The sequence below is a fragment of the Onychostruthus taczanowskii genome, unplaced genomic scaffold (assembly GCF_017590055.1).
Source record: "Onychostruthus taczanowskii isolate IOZ18803 unplaced genomic scaffold, ASM1759005v1 scaffold4, whole genome shotgun sequence".
Lineage (NCBI taxonomy): Eukaryota > Metazoa > Chordata > Aves > Passeriformes > Passeridae > Onychostruthus > Onychostruthus taczanowskii.
The window spans coordinates 9,342,476-9,368,243 of NW_024501459.1; the positions used below are offsets into that span (position 1 = coordinate 9,342,476).

A 25,768-nucleotide genomic window follows, 5' to 3' on the forward strand; every position below is an offset into this window, starting at 1 on the left:
AGATTCCAGAACAACCTCCTGATACTTGCAGGAGTCAAAAAGCACTTGGTGATAAACCTGTTTTAACAGAGCAGTGATTCAAAGCTGTCTCTTCTTTGCCATCTCCCCATCGATACCATCTTTTCTTAGTAATAATTCAGTGGAGCATCTATGCACAGGCTTAACTGGAAGCACATGTGTTTGGGACCAGTTATGTGCCTAAAATTAAGTGTGTACTTCATGCACTTAGTGAACAGCCCTTGTAGCTGTTCCTCACTTTAGACCCTGCAGAGTCATTCCTCACAGCTGACAGAAACATGCCTGCAATTTAGTTGCTCAAGAATTCATAGGAATTGCCAGAAATTATGATACCTCTAGTTAAAATACCACTCTGTTTATGAGTTGAAACCAAATATGAAGATAAGTTCCTTTATCTATAAAAATAATCTTTCAGGACATGGTATTTCATATTTCAGCCTAAATAGTTCACATTTCAGCCTAAATATTTAAGTTTTTTATCAAACAGAGAGCAGCTCTTCCCAGTTTTGACAATTCTATAAATTCAAGCAATTCTTAATTGGACGTATGAAGTCTATTCTGGATAAAATCCAGAGATATTCCAAGAAGATTACTGGATTTACTGGTTTCATCTCTTTCAATGCCTGACTGTTCAACATTTTCACTATCATCTTACTGGTGTTCTCTAACAGAAAGACCTTTTTGGTACAGTGGCACAGTTTTTAACGAAGCAAATTCTTTAAACCTTTATTAAAGTAACTCTATGTACCAGAAATATCTAGACAGAAAACACAGTTTATGCAAAAATTATTTTCAACACTTTCTGTAGTACTCCTTTGAGGTTCTCTTTTTGCAGAGTTTCCATTTTAAAGTATCCAGTGAAATTAAATCTATGCTAAGTCCTCTGCAAGTTAAATGTATATGACACAATAGTAACAGATTATTATTGGTATTACTATTTACAGCTAAAGGATTATATTTATCCTTTTAATTAGCTCCTATTTGTTTGCACCTGATAGTGAATGTTTATTGGATAACAACAGAAGTCTCTCAATGTTGAGCTGTAACTACAGGCAAGTTAATAGATTTAGTAGAGAATGCTATGCAGGAGAAATATTTGCTGTCTTGACCTAGGTGCCTACATTTCTAGAGCTGACAATGCAGTTCATGCATATTTTATAACTAGAGAACTGCTATAACTGTGACACTTAAAATCAATCTTGTCTATACAGCAAGAATGCAAAATTTTGTAGTCTGTAAAATTCCTGGGCAATTTTCTCATTCTTTCTTTTCATAAGCTTATGATGTAGCTCAAAATTGCTAATTTTTATATAGCTATTTCTGTTATCTAGTGATTAATTCCTTCATTCCTTTTTTCCTCCAGTTCTGTCCCTGTGCATTTATCTGAAAGCATTTTTAAAGCCTGTCATACATTTCTGTCCATCTGTTCTTGTAAGACAAACTTCTTCCCTGTCTGTTGAACCACTGACCATTAGGTTTTTTTAGGAACACTTGTCAGGGGCTAAGGCTTATATAAATAACTGCCTTTGAATATATTCATGTTGTCAGACTCTGGAGCATGATCCAACAGAAGGTGGTTTAGTTACAAGAGAGTGGTGTAAAACTTGGGATCTGCCATTACCAGCAGTATCTACTCAGCTCTAAAATGGAGGAGGAGATTTTTTCCACAAAAATGCAACAATTCCAAATTCCCTGAGTGAACCTGGCAAACCATCCCTGTTAAACAGCTGCACTCATGTGCAATGTTGAAGTACTACTGTGATGAAACAACACAGATTAGTATTTCCAGGGGCATTTAGGAGCCTTGTTCAGGACCAGGGTTCAGTTCTGCTCTATGGGAATGCGCAGAGGACATGACCTTAACCAGCAAACATTTCTCAGTATTCAGGTCCAGTTCAGCAGAAATGAACTGCTGCTGCTCTGTACTGTTTACCGTAGACAGCTAATTACAGGGCACTTTTCGATATGTTGTGTGACACAGCCTCTTCTAATAGCCCAGAGAAAGCAAAAGCAAGACAGCTCTGATTGCAGTAGCACAGCCCTGAACCAGACTCCTTTTCCAGCATTATCACATCAAGTCCTCTGGCACTCCCCCAGATCTGGTTACTGCTAATGAAGGAAAATGGTGCACACATATTCAGCCTGTATTTCCATCTATACTGTTTTCAAATTTAGGGTGTACCTTTTGAAACAGGAAAAAAGGGAAATGAGATCTTGAGGACATGTTTAAATTCATGAAGTCTTCATTTTTCAGGTCTTATCTTAACATTCCCTAGGCTGAGCAATAATATTCAAAGTCAGTCATACATTACAAAAATGAAAAAGCACCTGTAAAAATATTGCTGCTATGTTATATTTCCGGTTGCATGTTTTTCGGGGTTTCGTAACTTTGTGATAAAATCTGACAAGGTATTTAACACTGACGTGTCTACTGCAAATACTAGGTGTTTACATTTCATAGAAACCTTTAGCTTGCCTACTGTTGGGACACTTTTCATGACTTGTCTAATTCATTTCCCCTCTATATAAGGGAGCAGCAAGTGTCTCAAATCCGTCACAGTCTGTTAACTGCACAAAGCTGATTGGAAGTCCTGCCTAAGTAGCTATTTACAGTGGAGCACATCACAATGATTCATTCTGAATGTATAGTTTTCTGCCTTAATTATAATCAGTAATGAAATAGACTTAATTTTAAGGCTGTGGCACAACCTATTAATACCAGGAAATCGAGACCACAGGTAGTTATGAAGTCAATTGGTGTTGTCTTCCTTATGTAGCTGCAAGTCACAACTGGAGCCATGCCAGGTAGCAAGGCCAAGCAAAGCCACCAAGGATGAACCATCCCTTTTAACCAGCCCATGTCTTACCCTTTGTCTTTGAAATGTCATTATGAGGACAAACCTCTATCCCCAGAAGAAAATGTGTCATGCTAGTGCCATTATCCAAGGAAAAGCTCCTGCTGCAGAACTGTTGCCTTGCTTGCCTCAACACTGTTGAAGAACAGGCAGAGGTACTAGCATGATTAAACTTCAGGTTTGGCAGAGATTAAAGCAGCTTGACTTCTGAAGGATAGGATAGGATAGGATAGGATAGGATAGGATAGGATAGGTATAGTGGTTTAATCCCAGCCAGCAACTAAGCCCACACAGCCGCTCACTCTCTCCCATACCAGCGGGATCAAAGAGAGAATTGGAAGAGTAAAAGTGGGAGACCTCATGGGTTGAGATGAAGTTTGATAGGGAAAGGAAAAGCAGTGTACACAAGCAAAGCAAGAGGGAATTCATTCACCCCTTCCCAGGGACAGGCAGTTTTTCAGCCATCTCTGGAAGAGCAGGACTCCATCACATGTAACAATGACTTGGGAAAACAAAAGTCATTACTCCAAATGTTCCCTTCTTCCCTAACTTTGTATACTGAGTATGATGTCCTATGGTCTGAAATATCCCTTTGCTCAGTTGGGGTTGCCTGTCCCAGCTGTGGCTCCTCCCAGCCCCCCAGCCACACCCAGGCTCCTCACCAGTGTGGCAGCAGAAAAAGCAGAAAGGTCTTGGCTCTGTGTAAGCCCTGCTCAGCAATAACAAGAACATCTCTATATTATTATTACCTTGTGTTCAGCACAAATCCAAAACAACCCCATACCAGCAACTGTGAAGAAAATTAACTCTACCTCAGCCTAAATCAGCACAATAGGATAGGATAGAACTATTTCTGTTGAAAGGGACCACAACGATCATTGAGTCCAACCGCCTGGCCACTTACATGGCGTGTTGTTAACAGTGCTTTCCAAATGCTTTTTGAACATTGACAGGCTTAGGACAGCAACCCCATCTCCAGGAAGCCTATGTTTGAGCACTCTTGGTAAAGAAATGTCCAATCCTAATGTCCAATCTGAACCTCTCCTGGCACAACTTTGAGCCATTCCCACATGTCCTAGATCCACGTCGCCCTCTCTGCTTTCCCTCCTCAGACAGCTGTGAAGTGACATTGCCTCTCAGCCTGTTTCTTTCAAACAAGACAAATCCAAAGTTCTTAGCTGCTCAGTCCTTTTACACTTTTATCTCTCCTAAGCTCCTTTGCAATTTGCTGACGGAGGCAGGGAAGGCACTGGAAGAGCTGGCAGCCAGCACACACAAACCCAGCCAAGGCTCCAAGTTCATATGCAAAATAAACCGTGCTTGGTTCAGGCTGGCTGTAAGCTAGCAAAGCTCCTCCCAGTGGGCTAAGTTCCATCAGTTTTCAGGTGTGGGGTGTCAGGGCTCCACTGGTGTGGAAGCATTAAAAATCCTTTTTCACCTTTGCTTTCCCTCTGAACCTAAATTGAGGAGGAATGTGAACTGAAGGCAGGGAGCTGAGGTGAGAGGGAAATAGTGGCTGGAGGGTAGGTGATGAAATGAGATGAAAGAAGGAAAAGATGAGTCAATGACAAGGAAAAAGGCTGACACAGATGAAGTTTCACAACATGACTGAAACAATATAACAGCTTGTTGCAGCCAAATGTCAGGGGCTTGGTTTTTTTCTCTACTATTGGTTTAGAGTTTTTAATTCTGGGGTAGTTCTCTTTTCTCCTACCGAGGTGAGAATAAATCAGTGCAAGGGTCCCTAAATCAGCAGGCAGACAGAAGCAAGGACTATCCTATATTCCTATGGCAACAGTGAATTGTTAGATTGACTTAGGTGTCTTGTGAAATATCACTGTAAGAAAGAAGATAAACATGGGGAAAATAAGAAAACATATACAAATTAAAATTTTATGAAGACATATTTAGTTTGTGTTAGCTAATGAGGTTATTTCATTGATGGGGAAATGGTGGTCCAGAAACCAAAATTAATAGTCCTGAACTTCAAAGAATAGTTTGGTATTCAAACTGGGAAGGAAGGTAGAAAATATGGGAAGGGGCAGTGCATTCAGCCAGAATCTTCCTTTATGTGCATTAATGCATTTTATAGATCTAAAGATGAGCAGAAGGACCATTACAACTGAACTGCATATGGCATGCTCAGTGTCTGATTATGCTGGCATGGGCAGGGATTCAGGAAAGTTAGACTGAAAATCTTAGAACTCTAAAGCATCTTTATAACGACACTTTTTTTGAAGTAAAATTTAAAAAAGGAAAATAAAAGAGGAAATGAATCACATTTAATCCCTGTTTTAAATAGGGAACTGTTATTAGCTTGTACTAGACACAGAGCGTGTTGTTTCAGTGTTAGTCATAATACTGTTAAAAGTGATCTAAAAGGTTATTGAAGCCACTCCTACAACCTCTTGCTATGATTAATGAAAGAGACAAAGATAATACTTATTCTACTTTAAAATGCTGCTTTTAAGACTCCTTAAAAGCTAGTGCCATATGTTTATAACTGTAACACGTACTCAATAAAGACAGGAAATATAGTGGTGCAATAAACTCTTATCCTGTAACAATCATCTCTTGCTGCAGAAGGAAGAGAGCACATGCTATGGCAGAATGAAATCTGCAAAGCTTTACAGCACTTGGACATCTTTTCTTGTAGAAAGTTACATTGTCACTTTTAGGTGTACCTTTACACTGAAAGTCTGGGCACAAGTCTAATTTCTCTGCCACTTATTGGACTTGTTCAAATTAAGGTCCTTTTACACATGGCTTACTGTTCTGAGATCATGCCAATCCACAGGAGGATCTCAGCATGGAATCCATCTTTAATTCAGCCCACATGTCAGGCCAGAGAGTGCACTCATGGTGCTGTGGTTCACACTCACATCAGCTCATTTCTCAGGTTATCAGGCCAGAAAATCTACCTGAGGCTCGGTTTTCTTTCTCCATTCTTCAGTCAGCGTGACAGCATCCCCAAAACAGTCCAGAGCAGCCATTAGTTAATGGAGCTTACCGAAATGTACATGCTCTGATATTAGTGTCCATTTCAAAAATTAAGTTGGTGATTCCATTAGGACCAGCATCCATCTGTCTTGTTATTATTAATGAGGCCAGAGAAAGCTACTTAAGCTATTCAGTCATGGGAACAAAGAAAAGGACACAGAACAGAGAAACTTTACTGAAACTGCAGCTAAAAGGTTCCAGTTACCAATACCATTATTGTGTTTTGTTCTTTGCAATATCCAGCCAAGCTTAGTGCTTTGTATGCAAACTCTGGTCATTGTGGCTTAAGATGAAAAAGTGAACTGACTAATAGTCATTTATGGTTGCATTAAAATTATAAATAAATATAGCTATTTCTAGTTCTACCTATTGTTATTCAGACTACCACTGACTTAAAATCTTCACAGACTTCTTCTTTTGTGTAGTGTATTGTGAGTGCCATGTGTGGCAAGCTTCGGATATGGGCAAAGGAGCTCTGATCTCTCAACACCATCCATTTTTTGTTTTTAAATTACATTTAGGTTTTTTAAAACAGTATGATGTGGAAAGGAAATTAAAGTCCCAGTTGCTTTTTAATTTGAAATGTGAAAGTGATGGGATCCACTGGAAAAATCCACCTGGAATCTTCCATCTGGTTCAGTGATGTTGATAATTAAGTCAGACAGATATTGTGCAGACAAACTGGAAAAAAACCTGTTTCCTTTCATTCTCCCACACTTGCTCTGATATTCAGCACACATACAATGCTTTTTACAGGTACTCCTTCCAGAGCTTTTCCTCCCAAGTCTCATGCAAATCTTATGACTTATAAATCCAAAGGAGTTTATCCAAGATAATTTCTTTGTTTACTGTCCCTAAGGTTCTTCCCCTTCCTTGCACCTGCTGGCTGTAGGGAATGGTTTATGTACTTTTCTATAGATTACATCCAAAATTTGTCCTTTTCTTTCCAAAACACTCTACAACTGAACTACTTCTTCCTCATCCATGGATTGGGGATTTTTTTTATTTTTCCCTGAATCATGCTAGAAAATCCAAGTCACAGAACAAAGTAACTTTTTCTCAAAGAAGACAAAGGGTGGGTGAAAACTGCCTTGTCAGTACTCCTTGACTCAGTAAATTAAGATTTTTACTTGTTCTTTTCAGGGATGCATGTAGTCTAGATACTCTTGATTTATACATATATAGGTGTGTGTGTGTGTGTGTGTGTGTGTGTGTGTGTGTGTGTGTGTGTGTGTTTGTTTTCGGTTGGGTTTTTTTTTTCATCTGGGTTGTATATTTTATGCAGATTTGAGGTGATTTCATTCAAGCTTATGTTTTCTTAGCATGAGAAAGGCATTGTGGAGAATGTGACTGAATTTTTGTGCTAAAATATTTTCCTTCCCAGTTTGCTATTTAAGGGACTGCTTAAATTTAAAAATAAATTTACCTGTCTCTTTTACTGTCTACCTGAAAGCAACAGGAGTTTGGAAGGCTGCTGGGAACTCATCTTCATGTCTTTCTCTCACAGAAGTGGCAGTGCACAGAGGATGCTTCTGGCAAACTTCGAATTCACAAGTGCAAGGTGTCGAGCGACATCCTCGCCATCAGAAAGAGAACGCGCAGCCTCCACTCCCGGGGCTACGGCGGCAAAGACAAAGACTGCAACTGTGGAGACACTGATTACCGGAACAGCAGGACCCAAAGGAAAAATCAAAGACAGTTCCTGAGAAACCCTAATGTGCAAAGTAAGTGTTACTTGATCTCTTGGACTCTGAGGCAGAGAGCAGGGGGAAATGGCTCGCAGAGCATTTTCCTACCAGTGTGCTCTTGCTTTCACCTTCGTGTCTAATGAAGATGTCCAGAATTGGTAGTCAGCTTCTGCATAATTGCCTCTGTAATAAGTACCTAAAGTGGGCCTAAAGCTGGAGAGGGACTTTTTACAAGGGCATTTAGTGATAGGACAAGGGGAAATCGCTTTAAACCTGGACAGAGTAGGTTTGGATTAAATATTAGGAAGAAATTCAGTACTGTGAGGGTTGTCCAGAGAAGCTGTGGATGCCCCATCCCTGAATGTGCTCAAGGCCAGGTTAGGGGGAGCTTTGAGCAACCTGTTCTAGCGGCATGTGTTCCTTCCCAAGGCAAGGGTGTTGGAACTGGGATTCTTTTAGGTCCTTTCCAATGCAAACCGTTCTGCTATTCTAACAGCAGCAACAAGGACGATAGTTATCCTTTGGACCAGGGTGAGGAGCAGCCTTAGGCTGCGGTGCGGCGCTGGTGGCGGTGATGCTCTGGTGCCACCTCTCGCGCAGCTCACACACGACAGCCCGGCGGCCTCCGCCGTGATTCGGGGCCCCTACCTGCCAAGGTGGCCGGGCCAAGCGTTTTATTGCATGGTTAAGGCTAAATTCACTCGTAGTTTGGTGATGCCCCGCACACATCTGCTCCCCGAGGCGCTGCGGGGCTGCTCTCGGACCGAAACTCTGCCCAGCTCTCGCTTCCCTTCTCCCTGCCCGGCGCGGGATCCCCGCAGGGACACGAGCGAGATCACAGTGTCCTCTAGTGGAGCGTGGCTGAAGGGATTGTACAAGAGGGTTTTAGCACTATAGTACTTGGGTTTCTTTCTGCTAATGATTTCTACAAAAGAAGCCTATTTGAAGAGGCTGTGATTTTAAATGGAGGACTATTTTTCTTCTCTCTGCCCAGCAATGCGAGTGAATTCTATTGCTGAAGCAATAGAAGCACATTTTAGAATTTGTTGAAGAGCAGGCTGTGTTCTCCTGCTCTCTAACTAGAGTACAAGACTGGGGAATTAAATAAAGATGGGTCTTCAAGGCAAGATGTTACTGAAGTTCTATGTGAAACACAAAAGTTAGAAGGTGCTGCACAGATGTCTGTGAACTAAGAAAATAATGTCAGTATCATTCAAAATATTTCCTGATTTAAAGCCCCCCGCACTGTGGATGTGAACAAGAATCCCTGGTATTCTTTGTACATTCAACCACAATATTGTCTGTCTTAAGTTTTCTCACTGTTTGGCCTAAATACTGTCTTGATCTAGTTTCTTCCATTTGTTTAGTATGATCTAAGGAACCTAAGAGTGTGTACAGGCAGAGCTCTGCTGAAAAGTCTACATGCCACACACTGCCAGGGTGATTCTCAAAGTGGGGAATGTTCTCTCAAGTGATATTTTTATGGGGAGATACCTTTTGTGTACCTTGGAAAGAGGTGCTGCCAACTCACCAGCAAGGGCTGAAAGGGGATTGTGACTGGAACAAGTTACTTGGGGAGAGAAAGTAGGGGAAGGATGGAAAACATCTGAAGGAGGCATTGGAAAAACTTGCTTTGTTATGCTTTAATTCTTTACAACATTCTTTCATCTATTCCCTTCTCTGCCTCCTCCAAATCAACCTTAACACTCTTCTGAGTAGAGCAGGGAAAGACTCATAATGATGAAATATTTTGAAGGGAGCTACTAATTCAGGCTTGTCTTCAGATGACACATGCATGAGGTGCCTATATATTCCACCTTTTCAGCCACTTGTTCACTAACCAGTATCATCAGAGGCTGTCAAATGCAAGAAATTGTCCCATCTGACCCTATGAATCTTTCTACATAATTTTATTAAAGAGTAATATGGTTACAGACCAGCAAGATGCTTTGAAACTAGTTTTTCTGTTGATGAAGATGAATGTCCTCATTGTCTTGACTGAGACTTTTTTCACCTGACAGCAGGTGATTGCTGAAAAGCTTTAGAACAGGGTGGTTTCCATGATAAGTTCAATGAGGCTCACTGTCTTTTCCTTTAAAAGATTCTTGCAGGAAAGATTCAGCCTGAGTCTCTTAAAGACACTAGCATAAAAACTTCACTAAAACTGATGCTGCCTGCCAAAGGCAGTACTTTCTTACAGCTGCTGTTTTCTGCTGGATAAATTATTGTTAGGTGACATGGGTGTGCTCAGCATAGATGCAACAAATGGAAATGCCCTGCAACTGACTTTTTACAAGCTTAATTTTGTATGTCTAGAGCTCTCTGTGTGTGGCTTTGCAAGGCATCATTGCCAGACAGAGCATGATTTTGAGTGGTATTGACTGTCAGTTTTATCATCTTGGTTTGGGTCAAGTGCATTTAGCAAAAGAAGTAAAAAGTGTAAGGTCTTTCAGACTGAGACCAAAGAGAGGTTCTCTTGTACATTAAATTAAAGACCCTTCAAAAGTGTTGATTGTCTTACTTAGTCTTACTCATATACACAGTAACTAAAAGATCTGTAACCCTACTAAACTCAGAGCTTTCAAGGGGTAAAAGTGGCATAATTAATCTCACTGTTGCTCTACAATGCAGCAACTCTTTGGTGGTCTATGGCTTGCACACATAAATGCAAATGATATATAAGTGGAAGTATTTGTACATATATACATATAGATACATACAGATACTGATATCTGATGGATTCTTACCCTCTAAATTCTTACCTTTAAAAATGAAAAGGAGTTAACCTTTTAAAAATTAATTTTTACTCTGAAGTCTACATTAGTATGTGACGTGCCAATTTACAGGTGGTGGCCTTGTTTCACAGTACTGAACGATTTCATTTTCTAAAGTGGTTTCTAATCCTGTGTTCTCTGATTTTTTTAGTGTCTCCTTCTAGATATCTGATTTCTGAGATACTGTTTTTTATTTGAAGATAGAGATGCTAACTGTGGCATAAGGCCAGACTAACATGAAATGCAAACCTAGAAGCAACCAAAATTTCATGCTACTCATGGAAGTGTGGGGCACAATGTATCAGAAAAACATTAAATAAGTTTCTGTAAAATCACAGAAAAAAATCAACTGGTTTTATTGAACTGCATTCTTCTCTTTGGAATATGTTTTATGTTCATGGCATGGATGATGCATATACATATATATACATATATATGTGTACATATATTTGACTGTGGGTGTTTCTTCTGGTTCAGAATACAAACCTCGATTTGTTCACACTCGCCAAACCCGATCCTTGTCTGTGGAATTTGAAGGTGAGATATATGACATAAATCTGGAAGAAGAAGAACTGCAGGTGTTGAAGACCAGAAGTATCACCAAGCGCCACAATGTTGGAAATGAGGAGGAAGGAGAGGGAACTGCTCGTGCTGCTCGTGACACAATGGTGGCTGATGGCACTGATGCTATGGGTCAACCCAGCTCTGTCAGAGTGACACACAAGTATGATTGCTTTCTCTGTATGGTATTTCTGTTTCTTAAAACCAAATCTTCATTTTCTAGCTGTACTCTTTCTCCCTCTGTACAATATTTATGAATTTGAAGCTGATTTTAGATACACCTGTATTTTTTAGGAAGTGGAATAATTTGTATTTAGTATGTGTATTTTAAATGGAGGCCTCTGGTTTATGTTTTATTTCTAGGGAAAAGTAGGCATCTCCAGAGGGAAATTTGTCTCTTGTATCAAAATATGCATCTTATGATGGATTAATCACCCTGTTAAGCTGATGTTTCTGCTGTTTATTATAAAGTCTAGACTACCAGTTTAGCATAGAGGCCTAAATCTGAGATGACTGAAGTCCCATGAGGACAGATTAGATCAGCTACATCATGTTTCTTAATGCTTAGTTGTTTGCAGCCATTAGCACTAGCTGCGATACATTAGACCTGTTTATTCAAGATACATTAAGTCTGAATGAAAAGGCAAACATCTCAAAATAAATTTTAATTTTAAAAAGTTAATATGATTTCTTTCAAAATCCAGGAATATGTAGGAAAAAAAAAGAAAAAAAACCACAAAAAAACCAACTTTGCCGAATCTCTTTTATTATATGTAAAATGTAAATAGAATTTATCTATTTTCTTCTTTTTTTTTTTTTTAGGAGAACACAAAGGTTAGTTTTGAATAGTAGAAATTATCCTTTCTTACACTGATAATTTCCAACCATGGAATTATTAAAGCTTTAAACAGTTTTCCAGAAAAAATATAATATCATTTCTCCATGGAATTATTAAAGCTTTAAACAGTTTTTCAGAAAAAAAAAATTATTTCTTCATAAAAGGTAGAACAGTTTTATAGAACAGCATTGCTTTCAGAATTCTTTGAGTGAAGAAAAAAACCAGAATAGGATAATGTTAACAAACATAAGCATCTACCTCTTTTTCCTATTATTCTCAAAAATTAAAAGAAGGGTTCTGATGATGGAAGACCCAAGACAAGTTCTGTCTATAAATTTTATTTCTCTAATTAAGGAATTTCTGTTTGTCAGCATGGCAACTTTGAAAGCCCAGCCTGCAGTCTCCTGGATTTTCTGTCCCGGTTCACTGCCTTGGTCTTTCTTGTGCTTTTTTTTTTCCTGTTGGTAGAGCTGTTTTTTTCAAGCACAGTTTTTCAAGCACAGTGCTGTGTAGACTTTTTGTTTAATGACATGTTAGAACTCTTTCCTCTACTTTGGTTCTTCTTGGTCTTTATTGATTATATTGATCTTCAGCCCTCTGACTATGTTCTCTTCTTGAGTGTTTTGCATGCTGGGAAGATGAGCCACATTCATGTGGCGAGAACGTATTTCTCAGCAGCTGGTGGTTAAATAAACAATGGCACATTTGATTAACAAGGGGCTTTAGATTATGAGCAGATTTTTACTTCAGTGTCAACTTAATTTCTGATTGAATAAGAATGTATTGCATTTTTTGCTTAGCAGGCACAGACCATCTGTTGTGGATGACAAGTTTTCCAGAGAAAACAGATAAAAGCAATTGTTGCAATTAAGTCAACAGAAAAAGACCTTGTAGAGTTTTTATTTATTTGCTAACAGAATATTTTTTAAAAAATTGACTAGGAATGTTGGAAAAAAGAGAAAAAATGGGTGGGAAACTGGGAAATGAGTGACCTTCATTTTCCTATTTCTTAAACTCACATCTACAGATGTTTCATTCTTCCAAATGACACTATTCACTGTGAGAGGGAGCTGTACCAGTCTGCCAGAGCCTGGAAGGATCATAAGGCTTACATTGATAAGGAGGTAAGAGGTATTTTAAAATCTCAGTGAAGTCTTTACACTGATACCTTTTCAAAGAATAATTCTGACTCAGAAATATTCTCTTTGCAGATCGAAGCTCTCCAAGACAAAATTAAGAATTTGAGGGAAGTTAGAGGACACCTAAAAAGAAGAAAACCAGATGAATGTGATTGTAGCAAACAGAGGTAAGAGAGGTGGCACTAAATATTGAATGCTACTCTGATTTATAAGGCTTATACATTTTCCAGATATTTTGAGATTGAAAATAAAAACCCAAATCTTTTCTGATATTTGTAACCATTGTAGGCCTCTATTTCAGTTAAATATGAATAGAAGCTACTGTGAACCATAAGAAGATAAATTTTAACTTTTTAAGATTACATGTGTTTGTATTCTACTAACATGTTTGAATCCAGCTGTAGTTCTGCTATAAACTAGCATAGGATCACACAGAAAGAACTTTATTAAATTAGGTGAAAATTTTAAGTCTGTATAGTTCCTTAAGAAAATGTCAACAATAGTATATTTCTGTTTTGGTTTTGTGTTGAAAACAGTTTCATGACTTGATAGTTCCTAAAATTTTTTCCTGTAGCTATTACAACAAAGAGAAGGGGGTAAAGGCCCAAGACAAACTCAAGAGCCATCTTCATCCCTTCAAGTAAGGCTGCTATTAACCTCTCACTCTCACAACTGACTTTTTGGTGCCTGGATAAATGTAGTTTTGGGCATTTGGGGAGTTTTTGTGGTTTGGGTTTTGTTGCGTTTTTTGTGGAGAAAGGTGAGGGGAAGGAAAGGTCACAAGAAACATTCAGTAGTTTTGGGCCAGCTTGTGGAAGTTTATGGATAATATTTCTTCAACCTATTGATAGAAAAAGGATGAAAATAGTATTTTCAGAAACTGACCAATATTTTTTTTAAAAGATCCAGCAAAACCAAAATGCAGCAGTGCATCCTTTCTCAAGATTGCTGAAGCTTATCTCAACAGCTGGGGAAGTTGAGCTAGAAGGCCCTGTTCTTATCCTTCCACCTTTATAAATCCCAGAAAGATGTAAAAACTGCTAGTGCTGTTGTAACCCAAAGAGAGACTGTTCTTAGTCATCCATGCCCATCTTCTTCTCTGAACAGAGAAGCAGCACAGGAGGTGGATGGCAAACTGCAGCTGTTCAAAGAGAACCGGAGAAGGAAGAAGGAGCGGAAGGGAAGAAGGCGCCAGAAGAAGGGAGATGAGTGCAGCCTTCCCGGGCTGACATGTTTTACCCATGACAACAACCACTGGCAAACAGCACCATTCTGGAACTGTGAGTCTTGTGTCAAAACGCAGATGTGATCTAGGTTATCCACTGCTGTATCACTGGTTTTCCACTTCATGCAATCAGAGCATTATTCTGACCTTTAATTCTGTCAAAAACTTCAGCACATAAAAGGTCTACTTTAACATTTTAATTTCAAAGTATATAATAAACAACATATCATGAACAAAATGCAGATACTAGCCCTTATGACTTCTTCCCATTATTCCACTTTTTATATGCTAAAGTATTTTCAAAATCACAACTGCATAACACTTGTGTATATGAACAAAACATTAGAGGCAAAGGACATTTTAAGTCTCTTTAAACTTCAGGATATGTAGATTACTATCCCATTGAGACATACTTAAACTTTTCTCAGTATTCAGCATTTAAAAATTGTATTTTTCTCACTTGTGATGATGGAGAAGAAAAGTGACTGAAAACCTTATTTTCAGAAATTTCAAGATCAGGTGGTGATTGAATTACAACACATTTGACTCCAAACTAAAAATTTGCTAAGAACAACTTTGCATTTGGAGAAAGAAATTGTCTCCTAATGCTAATCTGTTCTGATTGTACTAGGACTTCTGCTAATATGTACTTTACATTTTAAAATGTTCCTAAAGTAGTCATATGCAGGATTTTTGTTTTAAAGACAATTATATTAGTCAATTTATTTTTAACTGCAGAGTAACAAAAAGTTATAAAAAGAGTTCTCATATTGCTGTGCATTCTGACAATGCTCCAGTTATGGGGTAAAAAATGTGCTTTTGACACAATTCACAATCTAAAGAGGGGCTACTATATTGTAATACCATTACTATTTTTATTAAGTCTGTTCACAGCTAGCCACAGTACCCAAATCTAAGTAAATCTAAATAAAAACTTAATGCAATGCTAGTATTTTATTACTGTGATTAAAGGTACTAGTAGAAGAAACAAGCATATTATTGTTGACTGAAAACTAATAACTTGTTTGTATAATTACAGTGGGCTCTTTCTGTGCTTGCACAAGCTCCAACAACAACACTTACTGGTGCTTGCGAACAGTTAATGACACCCACAATTTTCTGTTTTGTGAGTTTGCAACTGGCTTCTTGGAATATTTTGATATGAACACTGATCCCTATCAGGTAAACCCCTTCCCCTGCTACAAAATATCATTCACCAGACTCCCCCAGGGTTTCCTTAATTTTTGTTAACAAGTATAATTTCCCTTGGTTCCTCTCTTTTCAGCTGACTAATACAGTTCACACAGTGGAAAGGGGCATTTTGAATCAATTACACATCCAGCTTATGGAACTGAGAAGTTGTCAAGGTTACAAGCAGTGCAATCCAAGGCCAAAGGGACTTGAAACAGGTACAAGATAAATAGTAGTGTTTATTTCCATTTTATTAACTTTGTTTTCATCTACTTAAGTTCTAATTGTATCCATGAAGTGTCACTCTCTCCAGCGTTGCTCTGAACAATTTGGAATTATCCATGTACGCCAGTCGTGCACATCTGCATGACCAGGAGGCTTCTTTGCAAGTCTGCACAAGTTATTCTTGACAGCTATCGATGGCAAAACCCATCACTTGACAGAAATGCTGCAGAAGGGATATCATTATTGGAGCTAATCAATAACAGCCACATGCAGATCTTCACAGCCATAACTCTTTTCTCTCTTGCAGGGTTTACTCCATTAGTTTTTGCCTCCCAGTATTAGGTGAGGCATTAAATCCTGTGTTTATTTCAAATATTGTCTGCCTATGTCAACAACTTCAGGTTCCTTATCACAACCGAGACTTAACATTGCAAACTTCTAAGCACCAGTAGTCTCCTTCATTTTTGAAGAAAGGACCATTTCTTTGCAAGAGTCTCTGGGTAAAACAAAGCTGGTATATTTACTTCAAGTCTCTGGAGTTCGTTGCACTTAACTTGGTTGATTGAACATCATTATTTATTATTTTTTCACAGGAATACTCCATTCTACATAATTTGTGGTGTTGCCTCTGTATCTCTTTCTCCATCTACAAATGTTTCTCTTTTTTACAATACCTAATTGTTTTGGGGGTTTATTATTTTTGAAAACCTGTGGGTTTTCAGTTCTTTTATGTAAAACTTCCAGGAAATCTTTGTTGGACTGCAGCTCTGTCTTTATTTAACACAGTACATTTCTTTTTAGGAGTTAGATGCTGTGCATGGAAAACTACATTTTGAATGGTTTACAAGTTCTAAACACTAACAAAAGTTACTCTTGTATTTTCCTATATCAGGAAATAAAGATGGAGGAAGCTATGATCCACACAGGTATCCACACTTTTTTATTCTCCTCAGCAGCTTCTTTCCAAATAATTGCATGACTCCAGTCCATTTCAACTAATGTCTGTATCCTGCCATGTTGCACACAGCGTAGCTTTTGATGCATGCATTTTCTAACTACCCTACACTGAACTTGGCCATTGTTTTTTAGATCTACCATTCTGCATTTAACGTAGCTCATTGTCATAGCAAGACTTCATACAGCTCATATTTCATGCCTGTACTCCTTAGATGTTTGCCCAAGGAAAATTACACAGGAAAAATCACCTCTTTTGGGTTGCTCTTGTGTTGTCGTGTTGATTTTGGATGGGTTGGAGGTGTTTTTCTGGTTTTTTTTAGTAGATCTTCACAGTTGCTTTTTAAATGTAAACTAAGTATGCTTAAAAGGCTTTCTGAAGTACAAAGAACCTATGGAAGTCAAACCTATGTAAGCAAAGCAAAATCTTCTCACTGGCTTTCAGAAATGTTGGCAGATACCACTTTAAGCAAAAGCAGTGCTTAGGAGCCAGCAGGAGAGTGTTCAATTTAAGTGTGGCAGAAAGATGAAGCTCCTTTGGGCTGGGATCAGATCAGACAAGCATGAAATAAAATTTCCTTAAAAGGTTGTATTATTTGAACTGAGGAAAGGCACCAGGTGAGGTTTTTTAAACCTAACACTTGAACCTGAGGAATACATTACAGTTATCTCTTTAAAAGTATATTTTTTCTGTTTAAAAGTGTACTTATTGTACCTACATATTTATCGTTCAGAGCCCTGTGTCTCCTAGTGGAGAAACCAGACAAATATAAAGCAAAAACCTGAAGAGACTGAAAAAACTGCAGATCTTAAGAGTGCTGCACTTGCTGTTCACTGAGCAGTACTTGTTCTCGGGGAGAAAATCAGATTAACATCTGTGGAGTGTCATATTTAGACTGGACTCCTTTTCACAGTTTATCAGTTTTCTGCATTTTCACCTCTATACACTTTGGAGGAATAGCTGCTGATATACGTTGCTTACTTGAAAAGTAAACAAGGGAGTCCAAGGGGCATACATGTCTACATAAAACCTTTTTCACAGAGTCTTCTGAAAAGAACCTTTTCATTAGTTTCTAGCAGTCAGAGAACAATAAAGCTAATGTATTTCAATGCATAGATCTCCAATTTAAGCAGCTAAATTTTCTTTTGCAGCCAATTTTGCATTTCTTAGTTTTGGGATCTAGGAAAATGATAAGCTTTCGTTTGGTTTGTTTTGTTTGCATTGCTCATTACAGCCTGGGGGGAACTGGTTGCTACAATGATAGAAAGTAATCCCTGTAATTATGCTTTTAAGTCTTTCATTAGAAGGAGTCCTTGTGAGTAAGCATTCCTCATTTTAACTACAGATCTAACAGAAATGGCATTTTTGAATTGTAGGATTATATTAAATAGTAGTGCATGCAGGATTAATCTTGAAATTATATCTTCCTACACTGTTTAGCAACAAAAACTTTTTAACTTCTGATACCAAAGAACATACAATAAACATTTTGCTACTGTTACAAATAGCAGTATAATATAACATAAGCAATATTTTTCTGTGTCATGATATTGCAGACACCCAGTTTCTCAATTTACACATTTGAAATTTTGGTTCAAGCCCCATCTTGATGGAATGTTTTTCTTTTCTTAAACAAAACAAAACCAAAACAAAAATTAACAAGTCAAATTTATCAGGAGTCATTACAATGATCTACTAGAGGATCCTTTTGTTGTTGCCTGGAGAGGACAAATGGAATAACAATGGAAAGTCATCTGAACTGCTCCTTAGTCTTCCTTCAGATCATGGAGCTTCTGACTCAGATCTGTTCCCAGTTCAAAATACCCTGAGTTAGTAAAGCACTGCCTGTGCTGCAGTAAAGCACTGGGCCAACAGGCCCATGTGGAAATAGCCAGAATGATGCTGTTTGCTTTCCACAGAGGGACAGAGAGCTTCAGCAGGGAAGAACTGGTGCCACCTCTGCCCTGTGATGGATGGAGTGTGGCTCTGCAGATAAGTTTGATAACAGGATGTGTGAACTGCACATTCCTCTCTCTGAGTCTGAAGTTTTGTCTGAAGTTTTTTGAAGCCACCAAGGATATGATTTTACCCACCTGTCTTTAGTCTCAAAGGAGAGACTATCCAAATCTCTTATTAGTTTTGAGATAAAACAGGCACAAATGGATTATAGAGTATGCCAGGGTAGGATAAATGGAGGGTAAAGCTTAACTAAAGCTTGATCTACAAATGAACAGAAACAACAAAGCAACAAAAAAAAAAAAATAATGAGGAAGTTTTGCTTTGAACAGCTAGCAACAATTTTTTTTCTCTTTTGGATCTATGTCATAGCTGAGAAATTCCAAAATGTTGATCAAGGAAACTACTGCCATGCTGTTTCTCAAATGCAACTCATCTGCACTTTCCAATTTCATGCTTATTTGTAACAAAATTTCTTACAGGGGAAAAACCTCTTCTTTCCTCTCCTCTTCCCTCTGTTTGCTTTAATTTCAGTGGGAGACTTTTCATGTTTACTGCAAGTTGTGGAATTTAAACTGTGAAGTAATTTGCTCAGTCAACCAAAATAGCTCTAGGACCTTAAGACTTTGCTTCCCTATTTGTTTAACATATATGACCATAAGTTACCACTCTCTTCAAACAAGCTCTTTTCCTCTGTGTGACACAGAGATCATGGAACAATTCCCAGTGCCTTCCCAGCTGTGAAACTTCTCTGAGACTGCAGAAACAGTGCCACATTTAGAGAGCAAAAAATAGATCCAGAGTGAAGGACCATGTAGCTCTGACTCAAACTTGCAGCTATTTTGTAGGAACACTGCAAATTCTTTGCTGATCTTACTCCTGTGCAGCACAGCCCCATTGCCCTGCTGCTGAGCCTCCTCAGAAACCCTGTTCCTCTTCACTGGTCCCCAGACTTCCCCACTGCCCAACCTGCCTCCCAGCTCAAGCCTCTGTTCCCCTGCTGGGGATGGGCAGCAGAGGCTCTCCTGCAGCCAAATGCACTTTTATGGCTCCTGCTTTGCCCCCCAGTCCCCTGATCTGTCCCCAAACCTGTTGCTAGTCAAACAGCATCACTCCTGTTCCAGTTCCTGCCATAACATAACAACCCACCTGACTGTCCCTACAACAGTTTGTTTTCCTATACAGCCTCTGACTTGGCAAAGGAAAAAACAAAACCAAACCCCTACAAATGAAAATAACAGAAAAATTGGTTGCATCTGCAACCAATTGGTTGAAATATTGGTTGAAAATAACAGAAAAATGGTTGCATCTGCAGTGTGGTTAATATCTTCGAGGGTTTAGTGACTAAATTCCTTGCAAAAGCAGCCCCCTGCCATGTTTTCTAGGGCCCTTTATGCCTCTAAGCACCAGAAGAGTAAATCTTCTTTCTTGAAATCTCTGTGGTATTTAATTATCTTTTGTTTCAGGAAACAAATTATCCATAATGTGACTTACAAAGATGGCTCTCATGTGGCCATGCCATGATTTCATTTCTCTTGTCTGCTTCAGGAAAGAAAGAAGATGCTCTGTCACAGCTGTTCTACCAAACCCAAAAAGCCTTTGTTTCTTCCTGGATCAGGAAGTCTGTCAAATGTTTGCAAAAAAAGAAAAATTCTAGAATTTGATATTTAAAAAATAAAATACTTTTTTTTTTTTTTTTTTTTTTAATATTTCCAATTAAGAGCAAAGGCTCAGTTGTTTTCAAATAAGGAAAATGGTCTCTTTTGGTGGGAGCAGAGTAAGGCCCTACATTGTAAGAAAATATCAAGGGTTTTTTGACCATAATGGTACTTTTCTGATTTTCCATATGATAGACTAAATATTAGAGAAATTCTTTTTCTGTGAAATCCCAAGCTAGTAAGAAGCAAAGAATGTAATCTATGACAGACAAAAGTTTTGTCTTCTGTCCTACCTGAATAAATAGGCAAATGAAAATACAAACAGATTAATGGAGATGCTGAGAGGCATCTTTGGGGATGCAGGTATAGATGAGGATTTAGTCACTTGAACTTCTAAAGCAATTGCTACTAGCCTACCTGCCTATACAATTTTCATGAAGAGAATAAATCATTATCAGTGAGTTAATTACTAAAGATTGTCTGCAATATCATTTATAAGGGCAAAATTGTCACTTTCCCTGACAAACATTTGCATTGCTTGATTTGTCTTTCCTTGTAGACCACCTTGTTGATAAAATCTTTCCAGTGAATTCAGTCTGCCCAGTGAATTAAATAAATTGGTGCTGCTCAGTGTTACTTTTCAGTATAAAATGGGCTTCACACCACAGGTGATAATCTGAGTCACTATAGTTACTGTAGTGAATTTTTTTAAAATTTCAGAAATGGGTTTCTTTTTTGTCTTTGCATTTTCTGGCTGTGATCAATAAAAAATGCAGCTCAGTTGTTACTTATAGACCCATATCTATACTCTTTATTCAGACTTATTATTTGAAAAGACTGCTAGATATTTTCTTTGAAAGTTTTTTAAAAACACAAAACCTTAAGAAGATTCTCTGTGTTTTAACACAATTTCGCAAAGTGGTGCAGTCCTATAAATTAATTCGCACCAATTTTTTACAGTTTTCATTTCCCCTGGTTGCTCCATGAAAACTAAAATTAATGTTTACGAAATAGATTAAAACCCCCTTTGGCTATCATTTACTAAATAAAATCTGTCTGGTTAGTTTGTAGACCATATTTTTAAGCTATCCAGAAACAAAATTCATGTGGGCATTGAAGTTCAGGTCACCAATGACTTTCAGAGTTAGTCCCCTCTTTTACACTTAACCATTGTTTGGTTATTGCATGTTTTGCTGGAGTGCTCAAGAAAGGCAAATGGATTATTTGTGTATTGAAACATTTTTCCTGCCTTGAAATATCAGAGGAAGGACTTATCTCTGAATGTCATCACAAAGCCCCATCAGACCAGATTTTGTTCTTTTTTTACTCAGGGACGTAGCAGGAGACAGGGGGTTCTTGCTGTGTGTTCAGCAGGGGCTGTGAACATACCCGAGGCCAGAACCATTCATCTGATGACAGAAGAGGTGGTGTCTCACACTTTGAGCTACCTGCTTTATGAACAGTGGTGCTCTCAAGCTAATTGAAGTAGAAACACACATGGAAGCTTTGCTTGCACCTTTAATAGTGTTCACCAGTAGGCTTTATTCTTTCTTTCAACAGAGGACAATTATGGGATGGATGGGAAGGCTAAGCTGCCCATTTTCACTGGCGACATTGACTGGCAAGGACTGGAAGACTTGTACAGTGTGAATGAAAGTGTATATGAATACAGACACAACTTTAGACTTAGTCTGGCTGACTGGACTAATTACTTGAAGGATGTAGATAGAATGTTTGCACTGCTGAACAGTTACTACCAGCAAAATAAACCAGACAAGGATAACACTGGTCAAAGCAACAGGGAGGAATCATCCACGCCGTTCACCTTGGTGGAGATGACTTCTGCTGAGGAATCCAGCGGCCTGACTGCAGAAGAGTTGCAGCTTATTGTGCCAACAGACTTTGCAGCCCTCGCTTTGAGCATGGTGAATTTAAGTCAGGAGAAGAAACTTGAATTAAACAATGATATTCCTGAGAAAAGTAATTTGAATGACGCACACTGGAGAAATAGTCATCCAGCTGAAAAATGGATGGAGGATAAAGAATCGGACCGTTTTGATATGGATTTCAGTGGAAATGGTTTGATAGAGTTGGAGTCCCGACATAGCTTCCTGCTGCAGCCCATCAGCATTCCTCAAAAAGACACTCATCAGGATAGTGACACTGTGGAAGATATATTTGAAGACCAAATGTATCTTCCCATGAGGTCTGATGAACCCTTCGTTCGTCAGACTGTAAACATATCCATTAAGGATTCACCTGTCAGTACCCAGGAAGAAGGAACTTTCTTAAAAAAAGCCAAACAGAGTCTTGCAGGAGAAAGTTCACAAATCCTAAATGCAGAAGGCAGTGCCTCAGCTCCACTCTCCTTGGATTAGATCAAGTTGTAAACCATTACATAAGTTCTCCTTTTTTTTTTTTAGCAAACTAATAAAGGTTATCAAGACAACTGACATTCCATGTTTATTGTAGATACATTTTGCAGCTAAATTGAGCCCAGTTCAGTATTTGTCTCTGTGCATTTTTTATTCATATGCACATGCTTTCACTTCTCCACACTGGGAAGCAAAATTTCCAGTTTTCCATTAAAAGAAACAGTGTTAACTTTCAAATGCAGTAGCACATTCTCTGAAAACTAAAAATTATTTCTTCTAAAAGGATGTCCAAATCACTTTCTCTATTTCCAAATGATCCCACCATGACTGAATATTTCAGTTCACCCAGTATGCCTGCATAATGTCTTTTTTATCAATTATTTTAACCACTGGCAATTCTTAATGCCATGCTTTCAAGTAAAATGCACTTTTAACATCTGTATGCCATACCATTTATGCATCTAATGCCTTACAGGTTCTTAGCTGGCTCGTTGTCTTATGAAATTGTGAAACCAATAAACAGACTGACCTGAAAGAGGTAAACACCATGGATTGTGGAAACAGATTCTTCAAATATTATCTTAGCAAAAATATTGCATGTTCGTGTTGCTTTATTAAATTTACTCTCAGAAAGGTATGGCTAATGGTTGTTAACTGTAGAAGGATTTGTTTAAATTGGATTGTTTCCCTATATGTTGATATTGTCAGTATTAAAATTCCATTATTTTTTCTGACTTTTTTTTTTTTTTGCTGATACTGGTAGAAAGGTTTACATCAGTACATAAATGTTTTTGTTGCCCCACCTGATTTTTATTATTCTGAGCAATATCTTGAAAGCATTATTATCATTTTGAGTCTTAAATTCTTTTTCTGTTTTGAACAGGCATTAAAGGGAATTATAAAATCGTGTTAGGTTTCCATTATTTTAGACACAAAAGGCACATAAGAGTAAAAAATAGTACTTTAGTAATAATTTTTGTTATTATAAATTTTTTCTTGAACTTTACCAAACATTAAATTATATGAAGTATAATACAAAAATTACTTTGAAAATCTGTATTAATCAAAACTTAATATTTTCCCTTGCTTTTTTTATAAATTTCTAAATAATTATCACAACAGTAACAAAAGAGAATTACCTCAAACAGATGTAATTCCACAGTGTCCAACTCATGGGTGTGTTTCCTACCTGTTACATGTTATTTAGTGTAGTGAATATTTTTTGGCTATTGCAAGCACTGCAGGTTAAACTTACATTCATTACATTGTATTTTAAGTTGAAACTTTTTAAAAAGGAGATTCTTTTAGTAGGATTTTAATAATTTTAAGAAGCAGTCTTTTTGATGGACTCTGTAAATATGTTAAAATTACTAGTTCTTTATCTGATGTATGTGTCATGGGCTGATTGATAGAAACACATATTTATGGTCATGAATGATGCTATTTGTACATAGGTTTTAAGTTACTAGGATACAAACTGTGTTTTTAAATCTTGTATAATATTTCTGTGATACTTTTATAGTACAATTCTGGCTTCGGGAAAGTCTAGAAGCAATATTTCTTGAAATAAAAAGTGTTTTACTTTACCTGCTTCAGAGAAGTCCACATGATCCAGTTTTCCTCCTGAATAAGTTTTATTTCAAAAATATGCTAGCAGTTTCAGTTTTAAGAATCCATCCATATTAAAAGTGTCAGGTAACAAAATAACACACGTTATTTTGGGTATAAATTATTCCTGGAGAGGCGAGTAATGTATTTTGTTGTTGTTGTTGTTTAAGACATGCTGTGATTTTAATTTTTTTTAATTTCAAATTCATCCGGTCCTTTCTTCCTTGAACTCCATCCACAACCAGCAGTTCCCAGAAGCAGTGAAATGTTCCAAGGAGCCATGTCTTGCTTTGCTGCTTTCTCTCCCTCCTGCACAGCTCTCCCTGTGACAGCACAGCACTGCAGACCAGACACGCAGTCCTTACCAAGAGTGAACCACAGATCCCTAGTCAGGACTTGTGTCTCCTTGTACAAGAGCCAGCACGAAAAGGAATTTACCTTCCAAGGTAAACTCCCTCGTACACAAACTCTGTCTTTGCTGGATGGCCTGTGAATAAGAGTACTTTCATACCTAAACTCAGCCTCTGAATCTGTGCTTCTTGAACTCTTTTTTATTTTGCATAGTCCTGGGACTCTGATGCTCCTGCAGACATGAAGTTACAGGTGATGTTTGCGGGGATCAGGAAAGTGGATGAATCCAAGTGTTCAAAAAGCAGCCACTGCAATGTCAGGTAGAGCCCTGGGAGAAGCCTGCCCTGAAAGCACACTAGCAAGCACAGGATGTATCTCAAAGCAGGGTGCAGAGCACACCGAGCCAGCAAGTTTGGGAGGGCTTGAAGGACAAAGGCAAATTGAAGCAATGTCCCACACAACCACCTCTTGTACCTTTGTGCAGGGAATTATCCAGCACCAGCAATGTGGCCTATGTTCTTTGAAAGTACAGTTCTTTGAAAGAACCAAGCAAGGTGCTTTCTCTCTTAATGCTGGGGCACAGATAGAGAAGGGAATGGTGCAAGTGTGGTCCATGGATTCACCCCACTTGCCCTTCCTCCTTACCTGAGAGCTTAAAGTACTCATTGAGGAAATGGCAGAAAGAGCATCTTATTAGTTTGAAAGTTGTCTCCCTTCTTTCTTCTAGGACAGTACTCAGTCATCTAAACTATCAGCTAAACAGTGCCTACCTTCTAAACCAGGTGGAGCCTTTTTTACAGGTCTCTTACAGGAGTGTGGAGGAAAGAAAGTGTAAAGGACACTCATTCTGTAGGCAAGAGATACAGACAGCAATGAGCTCTGGCCCTTGCTGTCTTGGAAACATGCACCAAATATAAAGCTAAACCAAGTTAAAGAGGCCAAAATCTGTCATATTTCTAAGTGTGCAGCCTAAGCAGCATGTTGCTGTCCCAGTTTGTTTTGTATTTCTTTCTGCACAGTACTTCTTGTCCCATAGCTGAGGCAGTTGAGTCCATGAGCAGTGCATGGTGTGACAGGAAGATTTTACAGGCAGTTGCAGGCTCGGGAATGAAGCAAGTGCCTAAATCTGGCAACTGCTCCTCATGTGAGGGAGGGCCAAGAGGATGACCTTCCTAGCTTTTTGTGATCTGCAGAGCAGTAGAGATGTGTCTATTCAGAAAGGCAGTACATAGTTCAAGACTTTCTGAAGGGCTCCTGGAGATGGACAGAACTTTAAAATTTGCAAATCTTTGGGAGGTAGCAATGTTATGCAAAAAGTTCCCTCTGGAATTTAAGATAAGGCAGACAGTAT

The 25,768-nt window shown here is 38.3% G+C and overlaps 1 protein-coding gene across 8 annotated transcripts in view; it reads left to right on the plus strand.

Moving 5' to 3' along the window:
• The window catches only part of SULF1 (sulfatase 1), a 183,113-nt gene extending 160,932 nt beyond the window's left edge, over positions 1-22,181 (plus strand). For 7 of the 8 annotated variants that reach the window (XM_041412919.1, XM_041412921.1, XM_041412917.1 and 4 more), the window contains 10 exons: positions 7,381-7,597; positions 10,813-11,059; positions 12,762-12,858; positions 12,946-13,040; positions 13,448-13,513; positions 13,981-14,153; positions 15,138-15,280; positions 15,384-15,507; positions 16,407-16,440; positions 21,644-22,181. In XM_041412919.1, the coding sequence (XP_041268853.1) occupies positions 7,381-7,597; positions 10,813-11,059; positions 12,762-12,858; positions 12,946-13,040; positions 13,448-13,513; positions 13,981-14,153; positions 15,138-15,280; positions 15,384-15,507; positions 16,407-16,440; positions 21,644-21,674 (1,227 nt within the window). In that variant the 3' untranslated portion in view covers positions 21,675-22,181. The remainder of the gene's footprint in view (positions 1-7,380; positions 7,598-10,812; positions 11,060-12,761; positions 12,859-12,945; positions 13,041-13,447; positions 13,514-13,980; positions 14,154-15,137; positions 15,281-15,383; positions 15,508-16,406; positions 16,441-21,643) is intronic. The other variant, XM_041412922.1, reaches the window with a different exon arrangement.
• Positions 22,182-25,768: the final 3,587 nt, after the last annotated feature.